The 27,502-nt window shown below is 35.0% G+C and overlaps 2 protein-coding genes across 3 annotated transcripts; both read left to right on the top strand.

Moving 5' to 3' along the window:
• Positions 1-980: 980 nt before the first annotated feature.
• LOC104899624 (probable disease resistance protein At4g27220) lies at positions 981-4,482 on the top strand. Of its 2 annotated transcripts, none has more exons than XM_019250928.3 (2): positions 981-1,207; positions 1,763-4,482. In XM_019250928.3, the coding sequence occupies exon 2, from the start codon at positions 1,782-1,784 to the stop codon at positions 4,362-4,364; it is 2,583 nt and encodes an 860-aa protein (XP_019106473.1). In that variant the 5' UTR covers positions 981-1,207; positions 1,763-1,781; the 3' UTR covers positions 4,365-4,482. The 2 variants fall into 2 exon arrangements, with proteins under 2 accessions (XP_019106473.1, XP_010685148.1); XM_010686846.4 differs by having other exon boundaries at positions 1,744-4,482.
• A 16,349-nt stretch (positions 4,483-20,831) lies between these two features.
• LOC104899623 (probable disease resistance protein At1g52660) lies at positions 20,832-23,444 on the top strand. Its single transcript, XM_010686845.3, has 2 exons — positions 20,832-20,978; positions 21,330-23,444. Exon 2 carries the CDS (start codon positions 21,333-21,335, stop codon positions 22,488-22,490), a length of 1,158 nt encoding a protein of 385 aa, XP_010685147.1. The 5' UTR covers positions 20,832-20,978; positions 21,330-21,332; the 3' UTR covers positions 22,491-23,444.
• Positions 23,445-27,502: the final 4,058 nt, after the last annotated feature.

The raw sequence follows: 27,502 nt of genomic DNA, 5'->3' as shown, positions 1-27,502 counted from the left end.
TCGGATTACATTTCAACATAAGCTAAGTGCGAGATACAAATTATAAATTTAGATCCGGTATACATTTTCGTACCGAATTCCAAATCTCTCTAGCTATTTGCATGCTATCCATTTCTTTCTTGCGCAAGTCATAGTTGTTTGTATATCTTATTTTATTTTATATGAAAAAAGGGTTATGCTATATGCAGCCCTTAGGGTTGCATATAAGACATAAATACAGTATTTAAAATGGAAATAAGTTGTGAATTTATGGAAATTTTTTGCATCAACCGATGTAATAAATGATCAATTAATGCAACTTAGGTGTTGTTTGGTTGGAAGCTATTTCCCTTGGAAATAGAAATTCCTAGGAAATACATTATGGGTGTTGTGTTTGGTTGGAGGGAAATGGGAGAAGCATAGGAAATACAAATTCCAAGGGAAATAGAATTTCCCATGAAACATGGGAAATCACTCACCAAGCTCCCCCTTGGTGAGTAATTTCCTAGGAAATGTAATTTCCTATGGTGTCAACCAAACAATTTTGTCTAATTCCTAGGAAATTAACAAGGGAAATAATTTCCCATGAAATGTAAATTCCCATGGGAAATTATTTCCCATGTGAACCAAACGAGGCCTTATTTCCTTTTTTACCTTCTTATATACAGTCCTAAGACCTGCATATCGCTTTTCCCTAATAATAGTATATTTTATAAAAAATATAATCTTGTAAATGAGATCAGATCAGAAAATTTCAGGTAAATTAAACAGAGCCCGAATCATGTTGGGTTAATCCATTAGTTACCTTCAAACAAAAATTCATTATTTAAACGACTTGAAAACGTTAAAATAAATCCGCTAATTTTAAGTTGGACTTGAAAACCTTAAAATAAATCCGCTAATTTTGAGTTGGATTTGGTTGAATAGGATGTGCCAATGCTTTGCCTTCTAAAAAGACTTGGACCCTACCCATAAAAAAGAAGTGATTTTTTTCCCGTTAACAGGTAACCGGCTACAGCAGGTTGTTTGTGCGGACTGCGGATGCCGGATAGTAATTGGTGTCTAAAGTTGATGTCCTAGTCAACTTGCTATAGCCGGTCATGTCTTCCTGTATGACCTTTAGCAAGTCAAGTGGACCAAACGACGTAATGTAAGCTTCTCTAATTCCTTAGTCTTTACATATTCATCTAATCTTGCTTGAAGAACTACTCGATAAGACAATTTCTTGGTAACTTCTCTAATCTCTGCTTCAATTTAAGTTCTTTGTAATTTTTCATACTAGTAGTTCTTTGCAGATCTTAGCTTTCTGGGTACTACTACTAATTTACTGCTTGCTATTCTCATATTATAATTTTATAATTTATAATTTATATCATATGCTATGATGGATTTTATACCCTGGCTGATTATTGACTAATTCAAGATTGGAACCCATTTGTTATTTAAATTTAAAAAGCTAACATTAGAATTAGGAGGTTGGGGGTTTTAAAGGTTCTTTATGTTATGATTGTTATCATAATTACAATGAAGAACTGGAGCAAAAAAAATAATTACAATGAAGAATAATTTTATTTGGTCGAGCTAGATTGTATTTCGTTTTTCTATCACGCATATTGTAGATGCCGTATGACTTTTAATAAACGAAATTGATCTTTGTCTTACAAAACTCTGGGTATTTTTCATTTTGTATGCAAATTGTGTTTCTTATTTTCATATATGCATATGCAAAAAAAATTAACTAAACCTGATACATATCTTCCATAGATTATTAATATTTTTTCAGGATATCAAATAATTGGATCATGACTCCTGATTTCATTAGTGGAAAAGTCAGAAATCTGCAAGGGAATAGCCTTGAAAATGTGGGAAAACAAAATGATTATGGGATTAAGTCTGAGAATTTGAGGAAAAATTATATTGTTCAATCTTGTGGGAAGCATAACAGAGAAGATATGCTGCTGCTAGGAGTCAGGTCCTTGGTGGGTAAATTGATCTTGGAAAATCTGGAAAAGATATTGAGTTGGTTGAGTGATGATAAGATAAACAAAATTGGTGTGTTTGGGATGGGTGGTTGCGGCAAGACCACCCTTGCTGTTCATGTTTACAACCGGATTTTACAGAGTGACCTTTCGCGTGTTCTTGTGTGGGTGACTGTGGGAATGAATTTTGATGTTCATAAGTTACAATTGTGCATTTCAAGGGCGGTCGGTCTTGATCTTGAAAATGAGAAAGACGAAACCAAGGGAGCTGCTAGGTTGCATGACTATTTATCAAAGAGAGGAAGATATGTGTTGATCCTTGACAATTTGTGGGAACATTATTCCTTTGAGAAGGTTGGGATCCCTAGTGCGTGCAAGGTGATCATAACGACTCGAATGTTGAGCATTTGCAGGAGAACCGGCTGTCAAAAGACGATTAAGATTGGCATGCTGGGGGATTGTGAAGCATGGCAGCTGTTTTGCAGCGTGCTTGAATATGAACCGTTGCCTGGTGATGACATTGGGCACATAGCACAGCTTGTTTGCCAGGAATGTGCAGGTCTACCGCTTGGTATTGTCCATATGGCTAGGAGTTTGAGGGGGGTGAATAAAGTTTCTGAGTGGAAATATTCTATGCGTCAACTCAAAGAAGTTCCCAAAGAGCATGATTTCCTGGTAACCAAGCATTTATATCTGAAACTGCATTCATCTTATGCAAGGTTGGCCAATGCAAAAATCAAGCTCTCTCTCTTGTATTACACTTTATATCCTAAAGACTGTAAGATCCAAAGAGAAGAGTTGATACGGCTTTGGATTGCTGTGGGGCTTATAGATGAGGTGTCATCTTTGCAAGCACAATATGACCAGGGTCATACCATAGTGAATGAACTGGTGGACTCCAGCTTGCTGGAAACCTCTGGAGATGGGCTTTTTGTGAAAATGCATGATGTGATCAGGAATATGGCTGTTAAGATTACTAGAGAAAAAGATGGACCACGGTTTTTGGCCATATGTAATTCACAGTTGAAGGAAGTGGTGCAAGCACTGGAATTCAAGGAAGATATTCATGCTGTTTCACTGATGAAGAATTACATTACAGAGATCCCTTTCGATACTTCTCCAAAGTGTCCCAAACTATCAGTCTTGCTGTTACAACACAACCCTTTGAAGAACGTTCCATCGTCGTTCTTTTTACATATGCCCAGTCTCCGGGTACTTGATCTGTCAAACACTAACATCCAGAGACTGCCTGACTCAACATGTGAATTAAAGAACCTAAGAAGCTTACTTCTCCATTGCTGTCAGAAGCTTACATATGTGCCTGCATTGGTGAACTTAAAAGCTTTGCAAATGTTGGACCTAGGTTACACTGCCATTAAAAAAATCCCTTTTGGTATAGAAAGGCTAACCATGCTCAGAGAGCTCGATCTCTCCGGCTTGCACAAACTGAAGGAAGTTGGTTGTGGTTTGCTTGCCATGCCACCTGCTTTGAAGCGTATATCGTGCTATGTGGTGGGGGGAATCCTGCAAGAGCTACAAACTTTAAGGTCTCTAGAAATTCTTGATGCGACATTCAAGAACATAAGTGAGTATAACGGTTATGTCAAGTCCGAACATTGGCGAGTGTTGGACAGATTCCATCTGCAAGTCAGAGATTCTGTGGAGGAAGAGCAGGAATCTAATAATGTTTTGTGGCAGTATAGCAATGTAGTGTCTTTTTATGGGTGTTCTCTTGTTGGTGAAAGAGAACAGCTAGTCCTACCTGAAAATGTTAACCTGTTGCATATAGACAAATGTGACGGCGTTGGAAGGTTATGTGATATGTTGAAATGGGAATCTAAAGACTCGTATTGGGAAAATTCTGGTTTGAACAACACAACACATCGTTTGGGTGAAGCTGTTGTAACGAGGGGCGGACCCCTTCTGAATCTAGAAATAGTTATAGTCAGTAGATGCCATAATATTGAGAAATTATTCACCACTAAGCAGATTATGGGTCTCCAAAATCTTGAAATTCTGGAAATTAGGGACTGTTTCGAGTTAAAGGAATTAATTACAGAGGAAGATAATGACAGATCTTTATCTGAATGTAGCCCTTCTACTGTGAGGTTGCCAAATTTGGAAATGTTAAAGCTGACACGGTTGCCCCTTCTGTCCAGCATTTACAAGGGTCTATTGCTTTGCACCTCTCTCCATTCGATTCGGGTTGATGAATGTCCGAAACTGACTCGACTCCCATTCTCCTTTTTTCTGGATGATCAATGCAAATTACTTCAACCGATGCTTGAAAAAATTGAGGGACAAGATGAATGGTGGGATTCCTTAGAACTAAACCAGACTGCAGCTAAGTTATCACTGCAAACTTTATACAGACCAATATCTGGAGGTGATCAGAGTCAAATGTGAAGGGAGTGCAGGTCATGGTAACAATTTTACTTCCATCATTGTATATAATATGGAATTCTTTGTACGTTTATTGAAAACCCGTACCCTTTATGCACATATAGATCTTATACCATATTAATATCGGAGCATGTTATAATGAGACCATCGTATCGGTATCATACAAACTTATTGTAGGACGTCAAAAGTGACCCCTGTAAAAATGGAATAGAAAAAGCTCACCTCAGTTTCATAGTAAGGGTTGTTCTCTTCGGCATAAAATAGCTGAATTGAACTGAACTGAACTTATCAGAGCTAAACTGAACTGAATTAAATTGAATTGAATTAAATTAAATTAAATTGAAATAAATTGAATGTAATAAATATATAAATAATATTTTAAACAATAATAATATGAATATTAAATAATAATTATAATGATAAGTAATAATAATGAATAATAATAATAGTATTTTGGATATTTTCAAATGATAGTTATAAATAAATAATATTAATAATAATAATAATAATTAATGATAATAATGATAATTAATAATAATTATTTTATATTATTTGTATTAATATATTAATACTTGATGATGATATATAATAACAATAATATCTAATAAGTAAATTAATATTACTATTTTAATAATTAAATTTAATAATATAAAAATATTTAGTAATAAGAATAATGATTGGGTTGGACCGCAAAAATTACATCATAAACCGTCTTGACGCGATTTGATTGGTTTATGGGCTAAAAAAGTGGGTTTATTTGTACTTTGACCTAAACCATGTTTCCCTTATAATAATAATAGTAATAATAATGAGTAAAGCTATAATAAACAAAATAATATATAGAAACAACAATAATAATAATAATACTTAATAGTAATGATATATATTTAAATAATAATAATAAGAGTAATTAGTAAAATAAATTATACCAACATAATAATAATATTTAACAAAATAGTTATAATAAAAATGAAGCTAAACTGATCTGAACTGAACTGAACTGAAAATAAGTTGGGGAGAACAGGCCTAAGTTATTGTGAGATCATTTCAGAAGTAACAAGATTTTTCATTGAAAGTGCCCCGCCAAATATGTATGAGAACATAGGTCAAACGAAGGAGTAAAAATTAGTCATGCCCCTTAGGAATCAACCTTTGTTGGTAGTTTATGATTCCATTTTCTTCACCCTGTCCCTAGACCAAAAAAAAAGAGAGGAGAGAACAGATAAAAGTTCAAGCCATACATTTTTCTGGGTACATCATATTAAGCTTATTTTTGGTTGATCAATTATGGTTAAAAAAAAAAAAAGATAGCTTATGTCATTAAAAGCGTTTGGTTAGCCTCATTTGGTCAAACGGAGGGGTGGGAAACAAATTTATATTAATAAAGAAAAGCGAGAGTGAGGGATAATTGAGTTGGTTAGAGCTCCTCTTAAAGGAGGATCGATTATCATCTCTGCCTTGAAATTCTATGCACTAGATGTTGTGAGTCACTGATCTTATTTGTATCAAATATCGACCATTAGATTATTCCCTCCAAATATCAAGAGCCATAAATTAGGAACTACATAAAAATTTATATGGCTTATATCAACTCTCCCTTATTTCAAGCCAAAATATCCTAAATTCTCCATGTTAAAAATTAGCAATTAGATTATTTTAAATAGAAATAAAGATTTCCCTCAAAAAAATAAAATAAAAAAAAAGATAATGAGGACATATTCTATAAGATGGTAAGTAGTTAGTACCAATTAAGGGTTTGTTCTCTCCACCTTATTTTTAGTTCAGCTCAACTCTGGACAATACTTTTACTCTCACATATCACTATTCATTTCAGTTTAGTTCAATTTAGCTGTTTTATGCCGAAAAGAACAGGTCCTAACAAAATATTTCACAAGATGGTACAGGAAATAGAGAAATTATTAAAACAATACATTATCTTATGAAATATATACAACACTATTTTATTTTAGGACACTAAGATAAAAGGCCCTACCCAACCGGAACCTCTCACAAGTTAAACGGTCTTGGTAAACGAGCGGACACTTTAAGTGTGAGGGTGAATGGTAAGGGGATTCCCTTTCAAAAAGTGCCCCTAGTGGGGATTGAATCCCCAACTTTGAGGTTGAAATGTTCTTTTCTTATCACTAGTTCAAGCTTAGCTTGATATGTAAAACACTATATGTGATTTACTACATTCGTATTTTCTAATCTATACACTTTGTACTTTGACACTTTTCACATCACTTTGGCCATCATTTTGATTTATATATAAATAAATATATAGTCATTAGGGATCTTGTTACATTGGTCTAGACATATATTTTTCAAACATCAACCATTTATAATTTTTACTTGTACATAATTAACGATATTAATGGTCCAAGTTTTGTGTTAGCAAGCGTGAAAGTCAAACTATGTAGATTAATAAAAAAATAACGGGTGGTACCAAACAAAACAAAGTAAATGGGAAGAACATGAAGGAAGAGAGTGAAATATGTAAAATATAAGAATAATATTTTTACTAAAATTAAATAATCAATAACACAATAAATTTAATGTCTAAAAAAATGTGATCAATATATATTACGCAATATGCATTAGAGTATTGCTTATGTATTTTGATGATGAAAATAGAAAATGAATTTATTTTTTGATGATGATAAGGAAAAAGGAAAACAAATTATAGGAAAATTAACAACGGTAAATCTTTTTGAATATATTTGGTTATTAGAAATAATTTTTTAGTAAAACAAAATGTGATAGTGTTCAAAATTGACTTCCAAAATATATTGTTGGGATAAGTTTCTTGGCGTAAAATATATGGGTAGCAATCTGACTTGTGTGGACTCAGTTCACGTTAATATTAGCGTGCGCCAGGTCAAAAGCACGTATTATTTCTAAACAATTCACTATATCAATAAAAAAAAACCTACTATATCATGCAGATCCCACTATATCGTGCAGAAACTCACTATATCATGCAAAAACTTATTATAACATTCAAAAACATACTCTATCATGTAAATACTACATCATTTTTAAACAATCCACTATATCATTTAGAAATCCACTATATCATTCAGAAACACACTATATAAGAAATACTATATTACACAAAAACTATATTATTTATGAATAATTCACTATATCATTTAAACACTCATTATATGATGCAGAAACTCATTATATCATTTAGACACTCACTATATCTTTCAGACACTTTTCTATTTGTTAACGCACGTGTCACGATATATACTACACAACCTAGATCAACCTGCATGTTAAAAACGTTAAAATTAAATCTTCCACTATATTTCATATAATTTCACTACATGTTTCTATTAATAAAATCCACCATAAAACACACAATATGAAGTTAATATAAATTACCAACGCGGTGCACACTAAGTTAATGTGCACTGAGTCCATTTAAGTTTGTTTATATAGGTAGAACATATGTTCTTTAGAGATCTTGTTGGCTTGTATAATATTATTTCTTTTTTTATATCTCTAATTTTGGTATTAAAAAAAGTTCAAAATAACAATATTATGTCAAATATCATTTTTAATTCCTCTACAAACATCTTTTCACTACAAATATAATAGATGATATAATGAAAATAATTTAGTGTTCTAAATGATAGAGTATAAATCTATTCTTTGGGCCTCAACCATCAGTTTAAGCTTTGGTTGGGTTGGTCCTTTGACATGGTATCAAGAGCCAGCGTGACAAAAAGGTCACAGGTTCGAATCTCATCTACCTCTCCTTTCTCAGTGGAATATTTAGCGCCGGGTATGAGGGAGACATGTGCTGCATCCACACTTCAAGCCCAGATGGCTCTTGCATGAGGGGGCGTGATAGAGTATAAATCTATTCCTTGGGCCTCAACCATCAGCTTAAGCTTTTGGTTGAGTTGGTCCTTTAACACTAAAGAATCTGTGATAATTCCAAAATTGTTCAAAATATTTTTGTCAAAAAAATGAAGAGAGATGTAGAGTTTGGAATATATCTTGATTCTTGAAATACGTTACCCAATATTTGTATGCATCTAGAAACACTTTATTATGTAAGAAATAAGCGAATTTTTCATTATCTACATTATCATATTCAATTATTATGATTATTATATAATTTAATACATCACTGTTCTTAAGTTAGTTTTATAATATTACATATATCATGTACATTAGTTCATGCATATGAGTGAACTAATTAGCTTAAGAATAACCAAAGGAGTAACAATGATTTATTGAAATTATATATATTTTTCAAAAAAGGTTTCATAAGCTTTTTATTTCAAATAATTATAAGTTGGATATGTAAAATTCATTAGGATGGTGAAATTGGTAGATTTGCCAACATCCCCCTCCCCCCAACCCATTTACCATATAGTATACCCTTAAAACAAAAGCGCATATACTTAAGGAGTTGGGAGTTGACGAAAGTTTCGGATATTGACTTGGTCACGTGACTTGCACTCGATCATTAAATCAACCCAAATTCCCAATGTAATCCCCCTTTTGAAGATATTGCCCCAACCCCCCCCCCCAAAACCCTCGATTTTCTCTCTTCTCTTCTTCTTGTGCTCCTCCTTTACTCTCCATTTTTCCTTTCTCCCTTATTTGTTCTCTACTGGTGGATTGGGTTCACTCCATGACCCAATCCATTGAACTTACTCTACTAGTGGAAATAGATCTTTTACAAACTTAAAAAAGCTATAAAATTTCTTAAGTTTTCTTCTCCCTCAATCCTGATCTTCTTGGGGCCCTAGCCAATATAGTAGATTGGGGCCCCTTATAATACAATTTATAATAGAACAAAATAAAAAAAAATTGATAGTAGTGTAAACACAAATTTTAACAATGATCTGCAAAACAGAGTCAAAATAAATGTAACAAAATAGTCAATTTTATTGATTTGAATTTATGAGTACAATCTCTAATGTTTCTCCTCTGATTCAATCTCCACTTGAATTTAATTAATTCATGAACTAATTTGGTGAGTTCAAGAACTATTGACTTGACTTTCTTGAATGAGGGCCGTCGAGGCTTGATCTCGTCCAAGGTAGAAAACTTCTAGGGTAGAACGAACCGCACGTTGAATGCTTGTTGTTCTTCTTTTGCAGAAATGATTTGATGTTGACTTATTGTTGCTCACGAACCAATATGATCTTCCTGAATAAGGGCCTTCGGGCTTGATCTTGCTCAAGGTTGATCTTGTTCTTCTTCTCGGAGAGAATCTGATGCAACTTCACTGGTAGAGAGACTACTTGAGAAGTTTAGTCTGTGCCTTATGTTTTTCTCCTTGATGGCTCTGGAGTCTGATTTCTTCTCCTCCTTCAAGTGAAGAGGAGAGTTCTATTTATAGAGTTAGGAGAACCCTAGGGTTTTCACTTATCTTGCCTCCTGGGCCTCATGGACATAACCTTTTCATTAGCCCATTGTTCATTTAATGGATATTGACCCAACAATAGATGATTAATTAAAATAGGCCTAATTTAGTGATAAGCCCAAATTAATTAAATTTGATGATCATCCATTCATAAAAGTCAACATTTGACTTTAAGATTTTAATGGGTCAATTAAATGTGTGATGTGGCATATAATAAATTTTTTATGCCTACAAGTAGTTCTATTAAATAAATTCTTTATTCAACCGAATGCAATTTTACAAATAAATTTACCAAAAAAAAAATTGTTCAAGCAACTCATATGCCATCATTTAATATATGATAATAAAATATCATAAAAAATGGGTTCTAGGAGCATTTCGAGATGCGAAATCATTAATGATAATCAACATTGATGTTTTCAAAAAGTTCTTTCTCGATTAGTAAAAATGCAAGACCATTCAACCGTTCTTGTGACATGAATGACCTCAAGTAGGTTTGATCAACTTTAACTTTAAAAAAAAATTATAAGTGATTGAAGTATTTGGATAGCAATCTGCAGATTTAACAAACTCAAAAAATTTCAGTGGCTGACATTAATTTATTTGGCAACGTAGATTGTAATACTTTCAATTATGAGTAAAGATCATTCAAATCCACATCAAATGAATTACCATGAGAAAAAGCAGAATGAAAAATAATACAACATTTTCTCAATTTCTTTTCATTCAATGACCTTAATTTGTTGGAATCAAACAAAAATCCAAAAATACTTTCAGAAGTTTTTATTTGCTCAAATCTGCTTTTCAAAAAAGTAATTGTCATATCAACAACAACCAAAAAATACTCAAATAAACAATTCTTCAGGGGACTGGTTTTGTTCATCCCCTTGATTATTTTCATCAAAATGTTTCTTTTTTCTAATAACACGACGATTTGTCGGAAGTGTAGGCTCTACATCCATATCAAGTGCAATACTTCTAGCAATATACATACTAGAAGTGAGCCTTCCTCTCTAAACTTTTCGAAATATGACAACATATCTTCTACTTGGTTTATGATGGTGTCGATACACATAGACTTAGATTGCAATTTCTTGCTTACTTTATTTATAACAAATAGAATTTCATACCAAATAACCATACCAATCAAAAACTCGATTAAAACTCCCAAGTGCATTATATTAAGACTCTGCTTCATACTTTGACTTTGCATCATTACCACAAGAATCATATAAAATTAACAAAATCAATCTTAATTGGGGAGCTTGAAATCTAATCGCTTTAACACTTTTTATTTGACTTTCCCAACGAGTATTAGATAAACATTTCAAAGTAAGATCGGAAACATTATCAATCCTCCCAACCCCAACACAACACTCGACAGTTAACTGAATCACAGTTGACAACAAATTTCCCAAAACCCTTACTTATATTCTTAATTTCATATTATCTTAATAACTTCACATGATTGAGACTAAATCTTATGAGTATTGCATTATACAAATCTAATTCTTCCCTATTTAAATTGTATAAAAAAATTCTCATTGCCATATTTAAGGGAAGGTTAACAATTACTTTTTTGGGAAATAAGTAAAAAATTTCCACGAGTTTAATGGAGGTCAGAGAAAGTTTTGGGAATTGAAAGAAGATATTAATTTGGATCTTGGAAAAAGAGTGAGAGAGAAGAACTGAAGAAGACGAGGAGATGTTCGAGTTCACTGAATTTTTGTGAGTAAACTTCGTTCTTCACGCGTGATATGAGATTTGTTTTTTTTCCCTATTTAAAACATGGAGGATTGGATCCCTTTTAGACTTGGGCCTTTGGTCATTGTCCCTCCAAACACTGCTCAGAGCCGGGCCTGTGCCCTCCTTGATTTTAGTCTTTTAGACAAACTTTAGGCTTGAGTTGTTCTCTTTATTGTGTAATAAAATTAATTATGTGCAATATTCAACAGTAATTATACGCCTCCCTAAAAAAACAGTAATTATACTCCCAACAATTGGTTAGGAGAACTGAGTACATGTTTGTTTCATATTTGGAGATAATGGAACTTGCACACAACAGAACCGCGAAAAACTCATACTATCCGACTCACATTTGGAGATAATGGCCACTTTTAAGTCAAATATGTCATTTTCAAGTTAAGAGAAGTCAATCTAAAACAAAGGATAACTTTTAATCTGAAATGGTTTATCTCTATTACATAAGTGAAGGGGGTGGGGGGAGGGGGAGGAAAATGGTTTCCCCTTTGCAAAAAGTCTGATATACCATTACGGTATGTCTGGATGGTAAGATTTCATTTGAAATTTTGGAATTGATCAAATCTATTGTTTGGGTGACTTGGAATTTGAAATCTAGAATTTGACCCAAATTCCATACCATGATGAACAAGCTCATTATTGCAAGGATTTCAAATTATGAATTAAATGGTGTAATTTCAAATTCTCAACCATAGTTTATGCCTCACACACTCATCTTCCTCAACACTCTCTCTCTCCTCTACCATGTCCATCATCTTCCTCAACACACTCTCTCTCCTCTGCCATGTCCATCATCTTCCTCAACACACTCTCTCTCCTCTGCCATGTCCATCATCTTCCTCAACACTCTCTCTCCTCTACCAAGTCCATCATCTTCCTCAACACTCTCTCTCCTCTGGTAAGTTCTAATATCAATTGGTATTTATAAATTGATGAAAAGTCAAATAATCTGGTAAGTTCTAATACAAAGATTTATAATTCTAAAAATTTTCTAAACTTGTGATTTGGAATTGAATTTAAGATTTTCAAATCCTAAATTTAAAATGATGCATTTGAAATGAAAGTCCTATTCCCAAACACAACCTTAATGGATTTACATTGTTATATATATTAAGTAACCTTTTTTCTTCCTATTTGTCATATACTTCTATATTGAATAAGTTAACAACGAAATTGAATTTGAAATTTTAATTAAATATTAAATTAAGGAGAATAATTTCCTCTTCTTACATAGTATGTGAAAACTATGATCAAAAATTAAATTGACAATATAACTTGATTTACATAATTAGAAGAAAAAATAAAAACATGAATTTCATATTGATAATTATACTAATAATATTTTTCGGTATGTCTATTATATAAATCAAACTCTTCCACTTTATTTTTATTCAACAATTAAACCTGATACACAAATTATTTCACTTTATTTGGGCACAAGTTTTCTTTTGCTTTATAATTCATTCTCTCAATACAATATTTGAAAAATGATCAACAAATAATAATTAAATAAACCAACAAACATTGATTTAAGAAAAAAATATTAAAAAATTAATGATAATTATAAATGTTTGTTCAAATAATTTTTTTTGTAACATTGATGACTGACTAATTGAGAAAAAAAACTTTAATATATATAACACACACGCAATACGTACAAAAAAAAAATGCTAGTTTATATATAATGTAAAAGTGACCTATTAACAAAAATATAGTTACCTCCCTTTGACAAGTAATTCATTACCTTAAAGGGACCAGTTTTACATAAGTGACCCATTAGGTACAAAAGTTACCCCCATTATATAATAAATTATAGTATTTTCATCTTATACTAGAATTTGTGTTGTTTAATTAACTCAGACAACTCGCTACACCCATCAAAAACAATAATGGTTTCTATCAAAAAAAGGCCATAATGGAACTAACTCTTGTCATTATTAAGTTATAATTAATCTTTGACAAAGACGCAATAGCGGATCCACCTTATAATAAGTGGGGTCAATTGATCCCACTTGAATTGGTAAAATTATGATTTTTTTTTGTATAATTTGTAAGAAACCACCTTTTATAACCACATTTTTGTGAGAAACCTTCTTTTAAAAAAAATAGTCAATTAGCCACCTTTTAGTTCTTTTTTTTTGTTGGAAACCACCACTTGTCGAAATCCGGTGGTTGACCTCGATTTTCCGGCGTTGACCATCAGATTTTCGCCATTTTTTTCCATATTTTTGCCATTTCTTCCACTTTCACGCTTCTCCCTTCTTCTAGTAGCATCTTCCTCCCTCGAATGTTTCTTTTAGGATCATTTTATGATCGATTTTTCGATTTCAGAATGATCAATTTAGAAATGAAGAGTTTGAACAAAATGATTTGTTGTTACAATGGGGTCTGAGGAAGAGATTGAGGTGCTCATCAAGAGATAGAGAAAAAGAGAGATGAAGGAAGATTATGGGTTCGGGGGGAAAAAAAGGAAGAAAGAAGGGTGTTACATCATGTGCCATACACGTGATGGTCAACGCCGGAAATTGTTAGTCAATGCCCATTTCCCGGCAACAGGTGGCTTCCAACAAAAAAGAAGAACGAAAAAGGTGGCTAATTAACCAATTTTTTTTCAAAAGGTGGTTTCTCACAAAAAAGTGGTTATAAAAGGTGGTTTCTGACAAATTTTCATTTTTTTTTATAAAACCCAAAAAAAAGTTAATACTTTCTCCATTCCCAATTAAATGCAACAATTTAGTCGACACAGACTGCTAAGTAAAATTTTCTCAAGGGTTGATTAACAAAAATGAAGGTAAGTGTTTAGTTTAATTAAACTCCATCAAGTACCACCACCATCTAATGCCGCCACCACCTACTGCCACAACCTAAACCAATTAGATGGAAAAACAAGAAAGAGTTTGCTGATGAATTTATCCGTCTCTGAAGGAATGCTATCCCAGGTTTCGGCTATTTCTATTCGTGCTTTTTATTTTATATTTTCTTCTTCCCTTCTTTTGGATTCTCTTTTATCTCTTCCGCCTTTAATTTTTCTTCTTTAGAATCGGAAATTTGAAATTATGCATTTTTTTCCCATAAAATTTTCACCACAACCAGCGAGAGACTACCACCACCATCGAGGCACTGCCGCCACCACCACCACCACCACCACGGAAGCACCACCAATACCACCGTAATGACACTGCCACCTTCAAAACATTACCAACACCACCAAAATCCACCACCAAACCCCAATTTCACCACTAGCACCGCCAAAATCCACCACCAAATGGTCCGAACCCCAAATTCACCACTAACACCATCGAAATCTACCAAAAAATCCTAAAAACACCACCACAAGGCGCAATCTACAACCTCAACCACCGAAATTCGAACCCCAAAGCAACTATCAAAACCAACTCCACCTCCCCAACAACTTGATGGAGGATGGAGGAGAGAGAGAAAAATGATGGAGGATGGACAAAATGGTGATGGGAGGATGGATGTGAGAGAAATGGTGGTGGGTGAAGGTGGTATTAGAGAGAGGATTGATGTTTAGATAGATTAATTTTGATTAGGTTTGTAATTAATTTGATTGGGTAGTATAATATGTGTTTTAGTTTTTTAATAAGGACATTTTGGTAATTTCAAGGGTAAAAATCATATAAAAAAGAGAAATTTGTCAGAAACAACCTTTTAAAAGGAAGATTTTGTCAGAAACAACCTTTTAATTTTTTCTTTTTGCCTAGAACAACCTTAAACAATTTTTTTTGTCAAAAGCAACCACATGATGTCATTCCGGTGTTGACTAATGTTTTCCGGCGTTGACTTCTTAGTTAACCCAATTTACTCCCATTTCCCTCCAATTTTATTCACTTGGAAACCTTTTTCCCTCCCTCATCTTCTATAAATTGATTCCCTCTGCTGGAACTCATTTCTCTCTCTCTCTCTCTCTCTCTCTCTCTCTCTCTCTCTCTCTCTCTCTCTCTCTCTCTTTATTGACTCAAAAATTCTTATAAATTCGAGAAATTTTTCAGAGATCTGGTTCTTCAAGGTTTGATTCCATCTATTTTATTTCTCTGTCAATCGTGCAATTCATATGTATAAGTTAGGGTTTCTTTTATCTCTCGCAATTGTGCAATTTTTTTTACCTTTCCAATAATGCACGAATTTTGCAGCAACAATGGTGAATTGTAGGTGCGGAATACTGGTTGCAAGAAGGACTTCATGGACACATGAAAATCCTGGAAGAAAGTTCATTGCTTGCAAGTTCTAAAACCACGAAACTGGACAAAAGGGGCTGCAATACCTTTGAATGGGTTGACGAGGAAATACTGGATTGGCAAAGAGATGTCACTAATATTCTTATAGCTGAAAAATACAGGCTTGCTACTGACAATCACATCCTGACAATGAAGCTGAATTCTGTTGCACATGAGAAGTGCAGGCTAGCTGAGGAAGTGCATAAATTGAAGAAAAAATTAGTTAGGAACCCTAAGTCTGTGGTTGTGAAGGAACAAGCAAGGATGTCTCAAGTGGGAGTGTGTGTTGTTGTTTTGTTGTAGTGAGTTTCAATTTTGTGAAACTCTTTGGATAGGTAAATTGTAAGACTATGAAGTTAGGTGGTGGTAGGATGTTTGTTGTTTGCTGTTATTGGGTTTTTGGTATTGTAAGTTGTAATGTTTAAGCCACCTTATGATTATGAAGTATGTTTTATGGCTTGCAATTTGATTCTTCACTAGCTAAATCAATTTGCAAGAAAGTTTGATATTATCATTGATAACCATAAAAAATACATAAACTTAAGTTCCAAAAAATACAAAACTAATGTCTTCCATATGGACCATCAGTACCAGCATCCAAAATAGGCTGACAAAATACACAAAAAAGAGGAACACACACCCTTACAAATTTTGGACATTCTAAGCCTGGCTCATTGGCTGGGGAGTAGAAGATGTTGTGGACACTTGTGAAGCTTGGACCTATTGACTCAGTGTGTCACTGTTGGTTCCCTTGCTCTTTGTAGTTTTAGTCTTCTTCTTAGTGGCAATCTAAGTCTTTCCTTTGCTCTTTATTGCAGCTGCTATTTTCTTATTTCCATCAGTGGCAGCAGAAATATTAACACCATGGCCACCATTACCTTCAACAACACTCTTAGGTCTCCCACCTTTTGAGCTTTCGGATGGTTGAAGTGGAGGGTTTGAACATTTAATCTGGTAATGGCCAAGTCCACCACACCTGCTGCACCTATTCTGCTTTTTGACTCTTTTTAAATGCTGCAGTTCTTCCTGTTCCCCAAGTTCCTTCTTCCTCTTGTGTTTGCTAAGCCTACCAGACATGTTTCTATGAGGTGGTGGTAGTGGCCTATGGTATGGTGTCACCTCCCATTGAGTCTGACCTGGCATAGCTCTAAAAGAACGGGTACGTGCTTTGCTGTACTGATATGATGTGCAGGGTGGATGAAGTCCCCATAGTCAAGTCTTCTCTTTTGAATACAAGCCAAAGCATGCCAACAAGGTACCCATAAATGACCACCTATTGCAACTGCATTCCCTTTTGTCTAAGCTCACTACATAAGTGTCATCCTCATGGTCAACCTCAAATTCATGTAAATCAGCTTAACTTAACCTCAAATTAGTTACTTGTTCCAGACCCTTATTAACTATTTTAACAACAGAGGGCATAATCAGACTAGTGAATTTCTTCAACCCCTCCCTCTTTGCACAACTCCTAGATATGACATACCTTCTAATCCACTCCATTAATTGAAGGATGGGTTTAGACCTAACCTCTCTAAGTACGTTGTTAAAACTTTCACAACAATTATTTAACAACATACCAGACTTAGATGAGGTGCTAAAGGCATGTCTAGACCAATGGCAAGTGAGGATTTTCTCCAGATAATTGAACGCTTCAACATTTATGGCTTTGATTTTTTCTATGTGCATATTGAAATGGTGCTGCACATTAGGTTATACCATCAATGTCAGAATAGTTAAAAGTATCATAGCACTTTAATCAATGAGGTGAGTCTTATATCCTTGTTGAAGATCTAACAGCCATCCAAAAATGCTCCCTGTAAACAATTCCTAGAAACTTATTTTCGAAATTGCTCCAAATGTGTCTACAGCAATACCTAGTATCAGCATTAGGCATTACTGTACTGAATGCATCCAATAATCCCTAGTACATGTGAAGCAAACAAAATAAGAGATTCATCTGACATATTTAGAGTTTAATTTGAAGTGACAAAACCAAGCTAACAAAATAATATCTTTTGTCTATCTGACATGTATGTTAGTTCATCCTTCTCATGTACCCAGGTCACAACATCAGCAACAGATGCAATATTTTGTCTCACCAGCTCCAAGAACCAACACCATGTCTCTGAGTTCTCAGTCTCCACCACAACCCAAGCCACAGGGAAGATGTTATTGTTCCCATCTTTCCCTACAACTGTGAGTAAAATAACAGGGTATGCTCCTTTCAAGTGAGCCCCATCAACACCCAAGATTAGCCTACATCCTGTCATGAATCCCTCCTTGCAAGCTTGGAGGCACATGTATAATCTCTGGAACAAAGGAGGGGGAGTGTTAATACCTTCAACTTTCACAATTGTTGTGCTCCCTGGATTGTATTTTCTAATGGCTGCAGTATAATCCCTCACATTCCCATACTCTAAATCTGAATCACCAAATATCATATTCATTGCCCTTGACCTTGCATAATAAGCTTTGTAGTATTTGATCTCCACCTTTAACTCCCTTCTAGCTCTTTTCCTAAAAGCTTGCAGCTTCTATGTTGGATCATCTCTCTAATCTTCTAAGTATCTTTGTGTAAGATATTGAGTTATCACTTTGGTGTTCTCATGTTGGTGACTACAAATATGCTCTGCCCTTATGCTTTTAATTTGTCAATTGTCCCCACTTTTCAATTTCTTGCAATGAACCTTAAATCTGCACTTCTTCTTTTGTTTGCATGTGCTTTTCAATATTCTTGATTTCTTCCATTGGCAGCCACACCTTCTTGCACATTATATAGGTCCCTTGTCTTATTATTGTGGAGAAAGTAGTAGTCATAATCATTTTCAATGGCATGATGCTGCAAGGCCTTCCTGAAAACTTTGTTGGAAGGGAATTTCAGGCTTTTGCTTAGTTGAATAACCCCTTTGAAGTCAGTTTGGGGGTTGAACTCTAGGTAATGAGGCCCTTCATCATCTGACCCAATAGCACTCAAAACCTCATCATCACTATCATTTAGATCTACATCATTTGGAACCTCAACCATATCATTTCCTCCATCCAATTCATCATCTTCTAATTCCTCCTTAGTTGTTTTGTTTGGCTGAACAAGGGCACCTAAACTCTTGGTGACCTCTTCAGTGATACCACGGTCAACATTCTCACTGAAAATATCATCAACACCCACATCTTCAATATCATCCTCACTTAAACAAGCATCATCTTCACTAGCATCCTTTTCCTGCTCATCATTCTCACTAAGATCTGGTGGATCTACCGCAGTTTTAGGGATTCGAACTGGCTTTTTTTTGTGGCTGAGAAAGTGGGTAGCTTTTGTGGTTTACTCTGATTGGCTTTGGGTGGAATGTATGATGCATTCAATTGTGAGGGTTATATGTTCTGAATATTTAAAGAAGGGAAAAGTATGGTGTTTTGGCAGCTGTATGTTATTAGATGTAGGGTTTCCTTTATCAGTCAAAGTGTTGACTGTGGTCCCCCTTGTGGGTCCCCTTGTGATTGTGGTCCAATGTGGCCCCCCAGTGGGTCCCTTAGTGAATTGATGTTTGATTCTCCACTCTCATTTGTGTTCTCACTGTCACTATAAAACCTCACAGATGGTCCATAAGCAAGCTTATTAAATTTCCCTCCTTATCTAGATGAACCAAATATAGGTGGTACCATTCATCTTTTTCAGGTGCCTCCAAAAAACCTGGAATATCCACATCACTCTTAATCCGTGACGTACAAGTATGTAGTGTGCACCCCTTTCTCCTATACCAAATCTCACCAACATCAACATACCCTAACTCTTTTGTTATCCAATACACAAACTCAAAATAGCAAACGTCATCAACATTAGGATGTAATGCAATTCCATAATTATTACCCCCTTCCTCATAAGTACTTTTGTTGTTCTTTGTCAAAAAATAACCACCATGGTACAACCTTATGTGTATAAGTTCTATGAAACTAAACCAAGGCTCATACACTGTTTATCTACCAATGAACCTGACAAATATCAATTACAAAATAAACAAACACTAATCTAATAGACATTTAAGTAGTATTTAGCATACATGAACAATGTATTGCAAATTTTCTCTACAGTTCCTTCACATACATCTAATTAATCAGACAACAACAAAATTAATCACCTTTAGCTTAAACCCTAGCCTTCCTTTTTGCCATTGTAGAGAGTTCAAAAAAAGCAAAACATGAAGCAGAACATCATTAGAGAAAGATAATTAAGGAAGAGAACAATATTAGAGACAAACGACAGTGGAGGAAGTTAGGCAATCAATGCTAATTTACATACCTGAGTTACTAAACCTCCTTCATAATTTCTTCTGACAATTCGAAGAGAATTTAATGCAAAGGATATGTTAGGGAGCTCAAGAGTTAAATGACAGAGATGAGATGAGGGAGGGAAAAGGGTTTCCAAGTGAATAAAATTGGAGGAAAATGGGAGTAAATTGGGTTAAGTAAGAAGTCAACGCCGAAAACATGAGTCAACACCGGAATGACATCATGTGGTTGCTTTTGACAAAAAAAATTTGTTTAAGGTTGTTCTTGGCAAAAAAAAAATTTAAAAGGTTGTTTCTGACAAAATCTTCTTTTTAAAAGGTTGTTTCTGACAAATTTCTCTATATAAAAAAAAAATTATTGCATTTAATTTAAAATTATCGTTTAAACAAATTTTTGTATTTTAATTCGGTACGAAGAAAGTAATTACAGTCCACTCCAATAAATAACATTTGTAAATTCGCCTCTCACAAAGTCACAACTAGTATTTTAATTTTAACACAACATTACTTGCGTAAAGCTTCAAGAAGTCTCTCATGTGGCGGTCGGGCTTTGTAAAATTTTGACTTGTTAGTTGTTAGTCATGTGACATTCTGAGTTGTGACAACTTTGGGCCTTGGGGTGTAAGTGTGAAATGAGAATATGAGATAACTATCCTGTATTCCTGTTGGAAGCTGCTACGAAGGAACGTTTTAATTAAAAGACTTTCAGTTTGGGGTCGACTAATCGACTATATGTGCAACCTGCAAGTACAAGAATATAGGGGCGTGCCGCGTGTGCAGTGTGCTAAATACAGCATAAAAGAAAAAGAAGAATAATTTTTTTTGTATAAATAGCACAAGATTCGGGAGGTGAAAACACAAATTAAACCAAAGAAAGAAAGAAGAGAAGAAGCGATTGCAGAAATCTCAAATTTCACAGTCGATTTTGCCGAATAAATCCCAGGTTTCGATTCTTCCACTACACTTTGTCTATATTTTCTCTTTTCATTTTTTTACTTCTCACTATTATAATTTGGGATACTTTGCAATTTGGTGATTGTTCTATATTCATTTATAGATATGTATATGCAAATTAGGGAATTAACATCATCTATTAATATTGTTAACTCTTGTATACAACAATTATTTGTGATCTGAACATCTGATATTACATGATGTAGAACATTTGTATATGTTAAATGCTTACAGTTCTGAACTATATACTACTCGAGGGGGGGGGTGTTTTGAGTTATGTTAGAGGGAGGACTGAAATTATGATAACACTAATTTGAGAAAGGTGCTGACTTTATTACAGGAAATGGATATCATCACCATGCTTTGGGGATTGGTGGGTCTGTTGGCCTTGTTATTTAGGGGACATAACATTGCTGAGAGGAAGAGACTTCTCCAAGGCAAACTTGAGTATTTAAGAGCTAGGATGCAGGACATAGGAGATTTCTGTAGTACTCGGTTTCGACGAGGCAAGAAACAAAAGCTAGATAATGACCAGTTGGAATGGATGGATGAAGCCAGGGAACTAATAAAGAAAGCTGAATTTGTGTTAGGACGGCATGTTGGAGGATGGAGGGGATTTTTGATGGGTGTGAAGACATGGGATGTTGAAAAATTGGTTGATGCTTTTGAAGTCCATGACAAGAAGGGTGATGAGCTCTTCGGACTGACCATGTCTGATGCACGAGTCCTACATCGTGGCTATTATATACCAGTGAAAGCGTTAGTTGGAGAAGTTGCTTCAAGTACTTTGAATCAACTCGAGCTTTTATTACAAGATGATAATGTTGGAAGGATTGCCATTCATGGGGTAGAAGGAGTTGGTAAGACCTTTTTGATGAAGCACCTGCACAACAGTGCAGTGAAGTGGGTTGAGAAATTTGATCATGTTTTCTGGGTCACTTTCTCATCTCAATTCACTATCGAGCATGTACAGGATCTTGTTGCTGCACTTGTGAACTGTGATTTCACCAGTGATGATGACTTGAATCTAAGGGCAAGTGAGCTCTCAGATACACTTGCGGGTCTGGGCAATTTTGCACTTTTCTTAGATGGTGTACCAGGGGCCGAATTTTCTTTGGACCAGGTAGGAATTCGTGTCCCTGCAGAAGGGAGCAAATGCAAGGTAGTTTTAACTACTATTTCTAACTTGGAATGTAGATTGCTGGATCATTTTGAAGCTGTCAAAGTTGATCCTCTTCCTAAGGAAGAAGGATACCAGTTGTTCATGCGTGAAGCCAATATTGGGGAAGCATTTGTTTCTTCCCTTGATGGCATATCTAACTCACTTGCTGATAGGTGTTCTGGACTGCCACATATGATTGTGAATATAGCTACTCACATGTATGGCATAGATGACTCATGTGAATGGAGAAATGCACTGTATGAATTTGGACGCCTGGGGATGAAAAACAAATTACTTCCCATTGAGGGAGTAACTTATGATTCATCACCTCTTGTGTGACAGTAAATAAAACTATGGATGGATGTGGTACCTTCTTCTTCTGCTCCAGGCTAAGAAACCTTCCAAATTTTGTCGGATTAGGTTGATAAGGAACTGAGAACAGTAGAATTTATCAAGGACGAGTAGCTGGGTGTTTCATTGGGTCATTGTAGAGGAAGTCGACTAACATGCAGTTGATCAGGGTCCTTAAGATCCAGGTTTAATGATTGAAAGATATGGTTATGAGTGGTTTTCTTTCTAGCTGATGATTTCATTCAATTAATTAAGAGGAGCAGAGTCAAGAAGAGCTTGATCTCCGGACCTTCTTATATTGATGTTCAATGATTTTACCACAGTAAGTGAAGTGATCTCCACAAATGTAACATATAGGAAGACGAATTCGAGACTAAAGTATAGAACTTTTTGTTGAGAAAGACCTATTAAAATAGTCATTTTGTTGGGAAAGACTAAATAAAATCTTTTTTGTTGAAAAAGACCTATTATAATATTTCCATTTGTTACTTAAAACCACCTCAACGTTTTCCGGCTAAAAACCCTTCCTTTCTCATTATATGGGACCAACCTATTTTTTTCTATCCTGATCCCTTAACTCTACCAAACCCTTTCCTCTTGCTTCCCATTTTAAGGGATTATGGTAGAAAAATATAGGTTGGTCCTATTTAATGCGAAAGGGAGGGGAAGAAAGTTAACTTTTTGGCCAGAAAATGCTGAGTTGGTCTTAATTAACAAAGGAAAGTATTATAATAGGTATTTTTCAACAAAAAGTTTTTATTAAGCATTTTCCAACAAAATAACTATTTTAATAGGTACTATTTCTTAACAAAAAGTTCTAAAGTATACAACTTCATGAGCCTTTTTGCCAACTTTTGTTTGTAGTGGATGGCTGGGGGGCTCTACATGCGAAAATCCAGTATAAAATGTAATTTTGTATGTATATATCAATTTTATCCTTTACTTCTTGGTTGCACTGTGAATTACTAGTTTCCTTGTTCAGCTTGAATAGAGGCATCTTGTTTCAGTTTTCCCCTGATTTCATCTGAATGTTTGTAACTCATGTATGATGTATGTACTGACGCTTAACCCGAACTAGTTGAGACTAACAAGGGTCTGTCCGAGAAATCCCAAATCTTTTTATAGAATGGAAATAGTACTAAAAGTGATGGCTGCAGAAGCAGGTTTTGACAGTAGAAATAACTGGTACATGATTGAGATAAATGCTGAGACTAGGAAAAATTATAGGAGAACCGGGAGTTAAAATTCTTGCCAAAGGGCTATGTTCTTCTTGAACTCGTGTCTGCCTAGTTGGCTAGTTCTATTTCTTGAGAGCGGCATTTTGAATGTGACATAATTCAACAAAAATGTGTTGAGAACAAAAGGTCTATCTGTCTGTCTTGTTACTATATTTGCATTGGCTCTCATTCAGTCCCTTACTGGCTTGCTGCTGTCTTCGTATATTTGTTGTCCATTAATCAGATTCTAGAGCATCCAAATTGCACCAAGCGAGCAACTTCAGTGCTCAAGTTCCGAGCAACAAGGATACATCAGACTGTTTTCTTATGATGATTTATGTTCAATTAGTTGATTTGTAAGCAGTGTTATTACTCGAATACTTGCACTAGACTTTTCAATGTTTTCATGGTTGATTTTGGTCCAGAATGAAGTGTCAAGTTCTCATACCGTTGTCGAGGATTTGGTACAAGAAGGTGAGATGAAAAAGAGGTCAAGTTATTTTGTGGGGATGATTTTTGCCACTGTGACCAGTAATGACAATGAGGACTATTTGGCTATTTTCTGAGTTTGCTATCTAGTCTTAAAGGTTTTTCTACTTTCTATGTTTAAGCATTTAAAATCTACCTTCATAACTTCATTTAAGTTGTATGTATAAGTACATGGTAAAGGAATTATGTATAATCATCGTATGTTCCCCTAGCAGTGTGAAACATTGCCCATGTACATGTAATGCCCAAACACAGAAACACTGCAAGTATTTGACATCTTCCGTCTTTGTTATATTAGCTCCCATTTCTTTTTCTTTTTTTTTGACATCAAGGAAATTTGCATTAATAATAAACGAGAGTACAACCTAATGGTAATACAACCAAACTAAAACAGAAACAAGAAACAATTGAAACTATGAAAATTACAAGAACTCGTACAAACAAATTAACGTAAATACTAACTAATAAAAATCCAGTCCAAATAACGAGTGTCCTGAGCGATGGGGAGGAAAGTCGGATGTGAGAGACAAACTGTTGAAGTACACAACTACGATCTTCATAGAGAGATTGCCGATCAACTGCTAGTAGATCCTGTCCACTAGTCCCGAAATCCCAGGGTCCTGGATGATCCTCCTGGGATTCTTCTGATTCGGTTAACAAAGAAGTCACTTTTGATAGTGACTTCTGACCCTTCTGCGAGGGTAAGCGAATTTCAGTCACACCAGACTGAAACTCGAAAGAGGTGGAGGTCTTGACGTGCCCCAAAACAAGTTGGGGGCCCTCCCACAAGATGCGTTTTTGAGGTGTGATGACACATGAAGTCATCACGAGAATTTGGGGCGAGTTAGAATGATAAACTACGCCCCACTGACGGATCCTAAGATCCAAAGTGACAATCCCTAATCCAGAAGACCAACAAACAACAGTGTTGCAACAAAACATGAAAAACAAGAACACAAAACCTACCACCTGACACATAGAACTACGCCTGCAAACACCGGCAAGAACCTGCACCAAATGCTTCCTTGGCACACTAAAGACACTGACGCCAACTAACACTAGTGGGGGACGGGGAGGGGGCATTCGACGACACCTAAATCTAACCAGGGGGACGGGGAAGGGGAAACTTAGACTAAACCATCTTAATAGGGGGGATCGGGGAGGGGAAACTCTTGACCAAGGAAGTGGGGGGTTAAACACCACACAGACGAGCCAAATAGGGGGTGGGAGGACGAACAGACCACGAATAGGGGGGATGGGAACGCTGCGAACAGGAGTGGGTGACATCGCACATACTCGGGAAAACACCTACGGACTGGAAGACGGCCGACGAACGACGGCGGCGGACTGAAAACTACGAGACGGCGGCGGACTGAAAATTACGAGAAGGCGGCGAAACGAAAACGCGACCGAACGCCGCTACACACCGGACTGAAAAATTAAGAGAAGACAAAACCTAGACGAAGCCAAGGCCTAAGCGACGACGGTGGAACCAAAAACGGCGGCCAGAACAAGCCGGAACCCGAAGTCGCTGCAGGAAGTCGGCGATGAAGAAGAAGGAAATTAGTAAAAACGGAAAAAGGAAAAGAAAAACGAAAAAAAAAACACTAATGAACTCGCCGGAGACCCGCCGGAGACCTGCGCGGCGCCGGATCTCCGGCGAGTTCTAGGGTTAGGGTAGTTGTGTTTGAGTTTTTATAGAGAGAAGGTAGAGAAAAGTTTTGTAGAGAGAGATTATTATCTTTTCCAGAAAAAGATGTCACCATATAGCTCCCATTTCTTGACGTCAATGTTCTACCAAGTTTAAGATCTACTTCCTCTAATTCTTCTAAATAGGAACATTGTGTCAGTTAGGTTTTTTTAAATTAGAGTTATTTGTCTTTCTATATTTCGGTATATAGTAGGTTGATCCATCTATTTAAGAGTATGACCATTGGATGATCTATAATCTAGATCATGAGGAGAGAAGGAGAAAAATAATAAAATATAATAAAAAGTTAGGAAAGAGAAAAAAAGAGGAGAGATAAAGGGATGATCAGATCGTTGCAACGATCTGAACAAAGGTGAGATCGACACAAAAAAGAAACGGGAGAAAAATTGAAAAAGCATGGCAAGTGACACCCGTGAGAAGAAGAGCAAAAAAACATTCTGCTGGACCCACATAGTTGACAATTTAGCCATCCAAAAGCCAATATCATTCCAATCTCATGGCTCACATTTAAGCAGAATTTTGCAATGTTGTAAATCTTTCCAACGATTTTTTTGAGCTGTCAACATATTTTTAAAAAAATAAAAAATATATCAATGTTTATATTTTTTTTAGGTCTACAAATAGAGATCAGTATTGAGTTACTTCAACAAATTTTATTTTTAGTTAATTTTGCTATTGAAAGTTATATTTATTTACTTTTATCATTTATCCCATCTCACAAATATATATTTTCTTATAGAAATAAAATTGAGGATAAAGAATATGTAGTGAAGTATGGTAAAATGTATGAGAGACAATGCGATGATCTAAAATGATAGATCATCCATTGAGGTAAACAAATGGTGGTAAAATCAATAGTAGATCATGAATGAAGTGGAAGAGTGAGAAAGTAATAAAGTAATTGATGATCCTAAATTTGAAATCATCCATTGGACATGCTCTAATGCACTTCTATTTTACTTTTACTCTTTTTATTCTACTCCGTTTTTATTTATTTATTTTACATTTTTCTTACTCCGCATGCTCTCTCTATCTTTGCTTAGGTGTGGAAGGTGGAACACCTTACTACTAGGAGTGCGCCCTGGTACAGGATTGGACCGGAACTAGCTGGACAAGTGGATCGGATTCAGGATCTTTTTGGGATCGGGATTGGAAAAATTCCGATCCTGTTTGGTTTTTGACCTATTGGACTAGAATTTGCATTTTTTTTTAAAAAAATCTTTTTTATTTAGATATATACATATTTATAAATTAGATAGATAAAAAATTTAATAATTCTAACAATAATAATCTTAAAGTTAATAAAGAGTACTCCCTCTGTATTTTTTTTTTATCTTTCCTACTTTGACTTTGCACGTTTGCCAATGCACTTATTCTACATTAGATATCTTTCATTAAATATTAGTAAAAATTATAATAATTGAATATTAATAAAGTAATCATTGAGATGAATCAAACAAGACCTCACATGACTATATTTTTTCTTATATATTGAGAAAAATCTAAATGATTCTCTCTAATTGTGAACAGTGTCAAGATTTTAAGTGAGAAAGATAAAAAAATACAGAGGGAGTATGTTTTTA

This window comes from Beta vulgaris, chromosome 7, assembly GCF_026745355.1.
Source record: "Beta vulgaris subsp. vulgaris cultivar EL10 chromosome 7, EL10.2, whole genome shotgun sequence".
Classification (NCBI taxonomy): domain Eukaryota; kingdom Viridiplantae; phylum Streptophyta; class Magnoliopsida; order Caryophyllales; family Amaranthaceae; genus Beta; species Beta vulgaris.
This window is presented reverse-complemented; position numbering and strand designations above follow the sequence as displayed.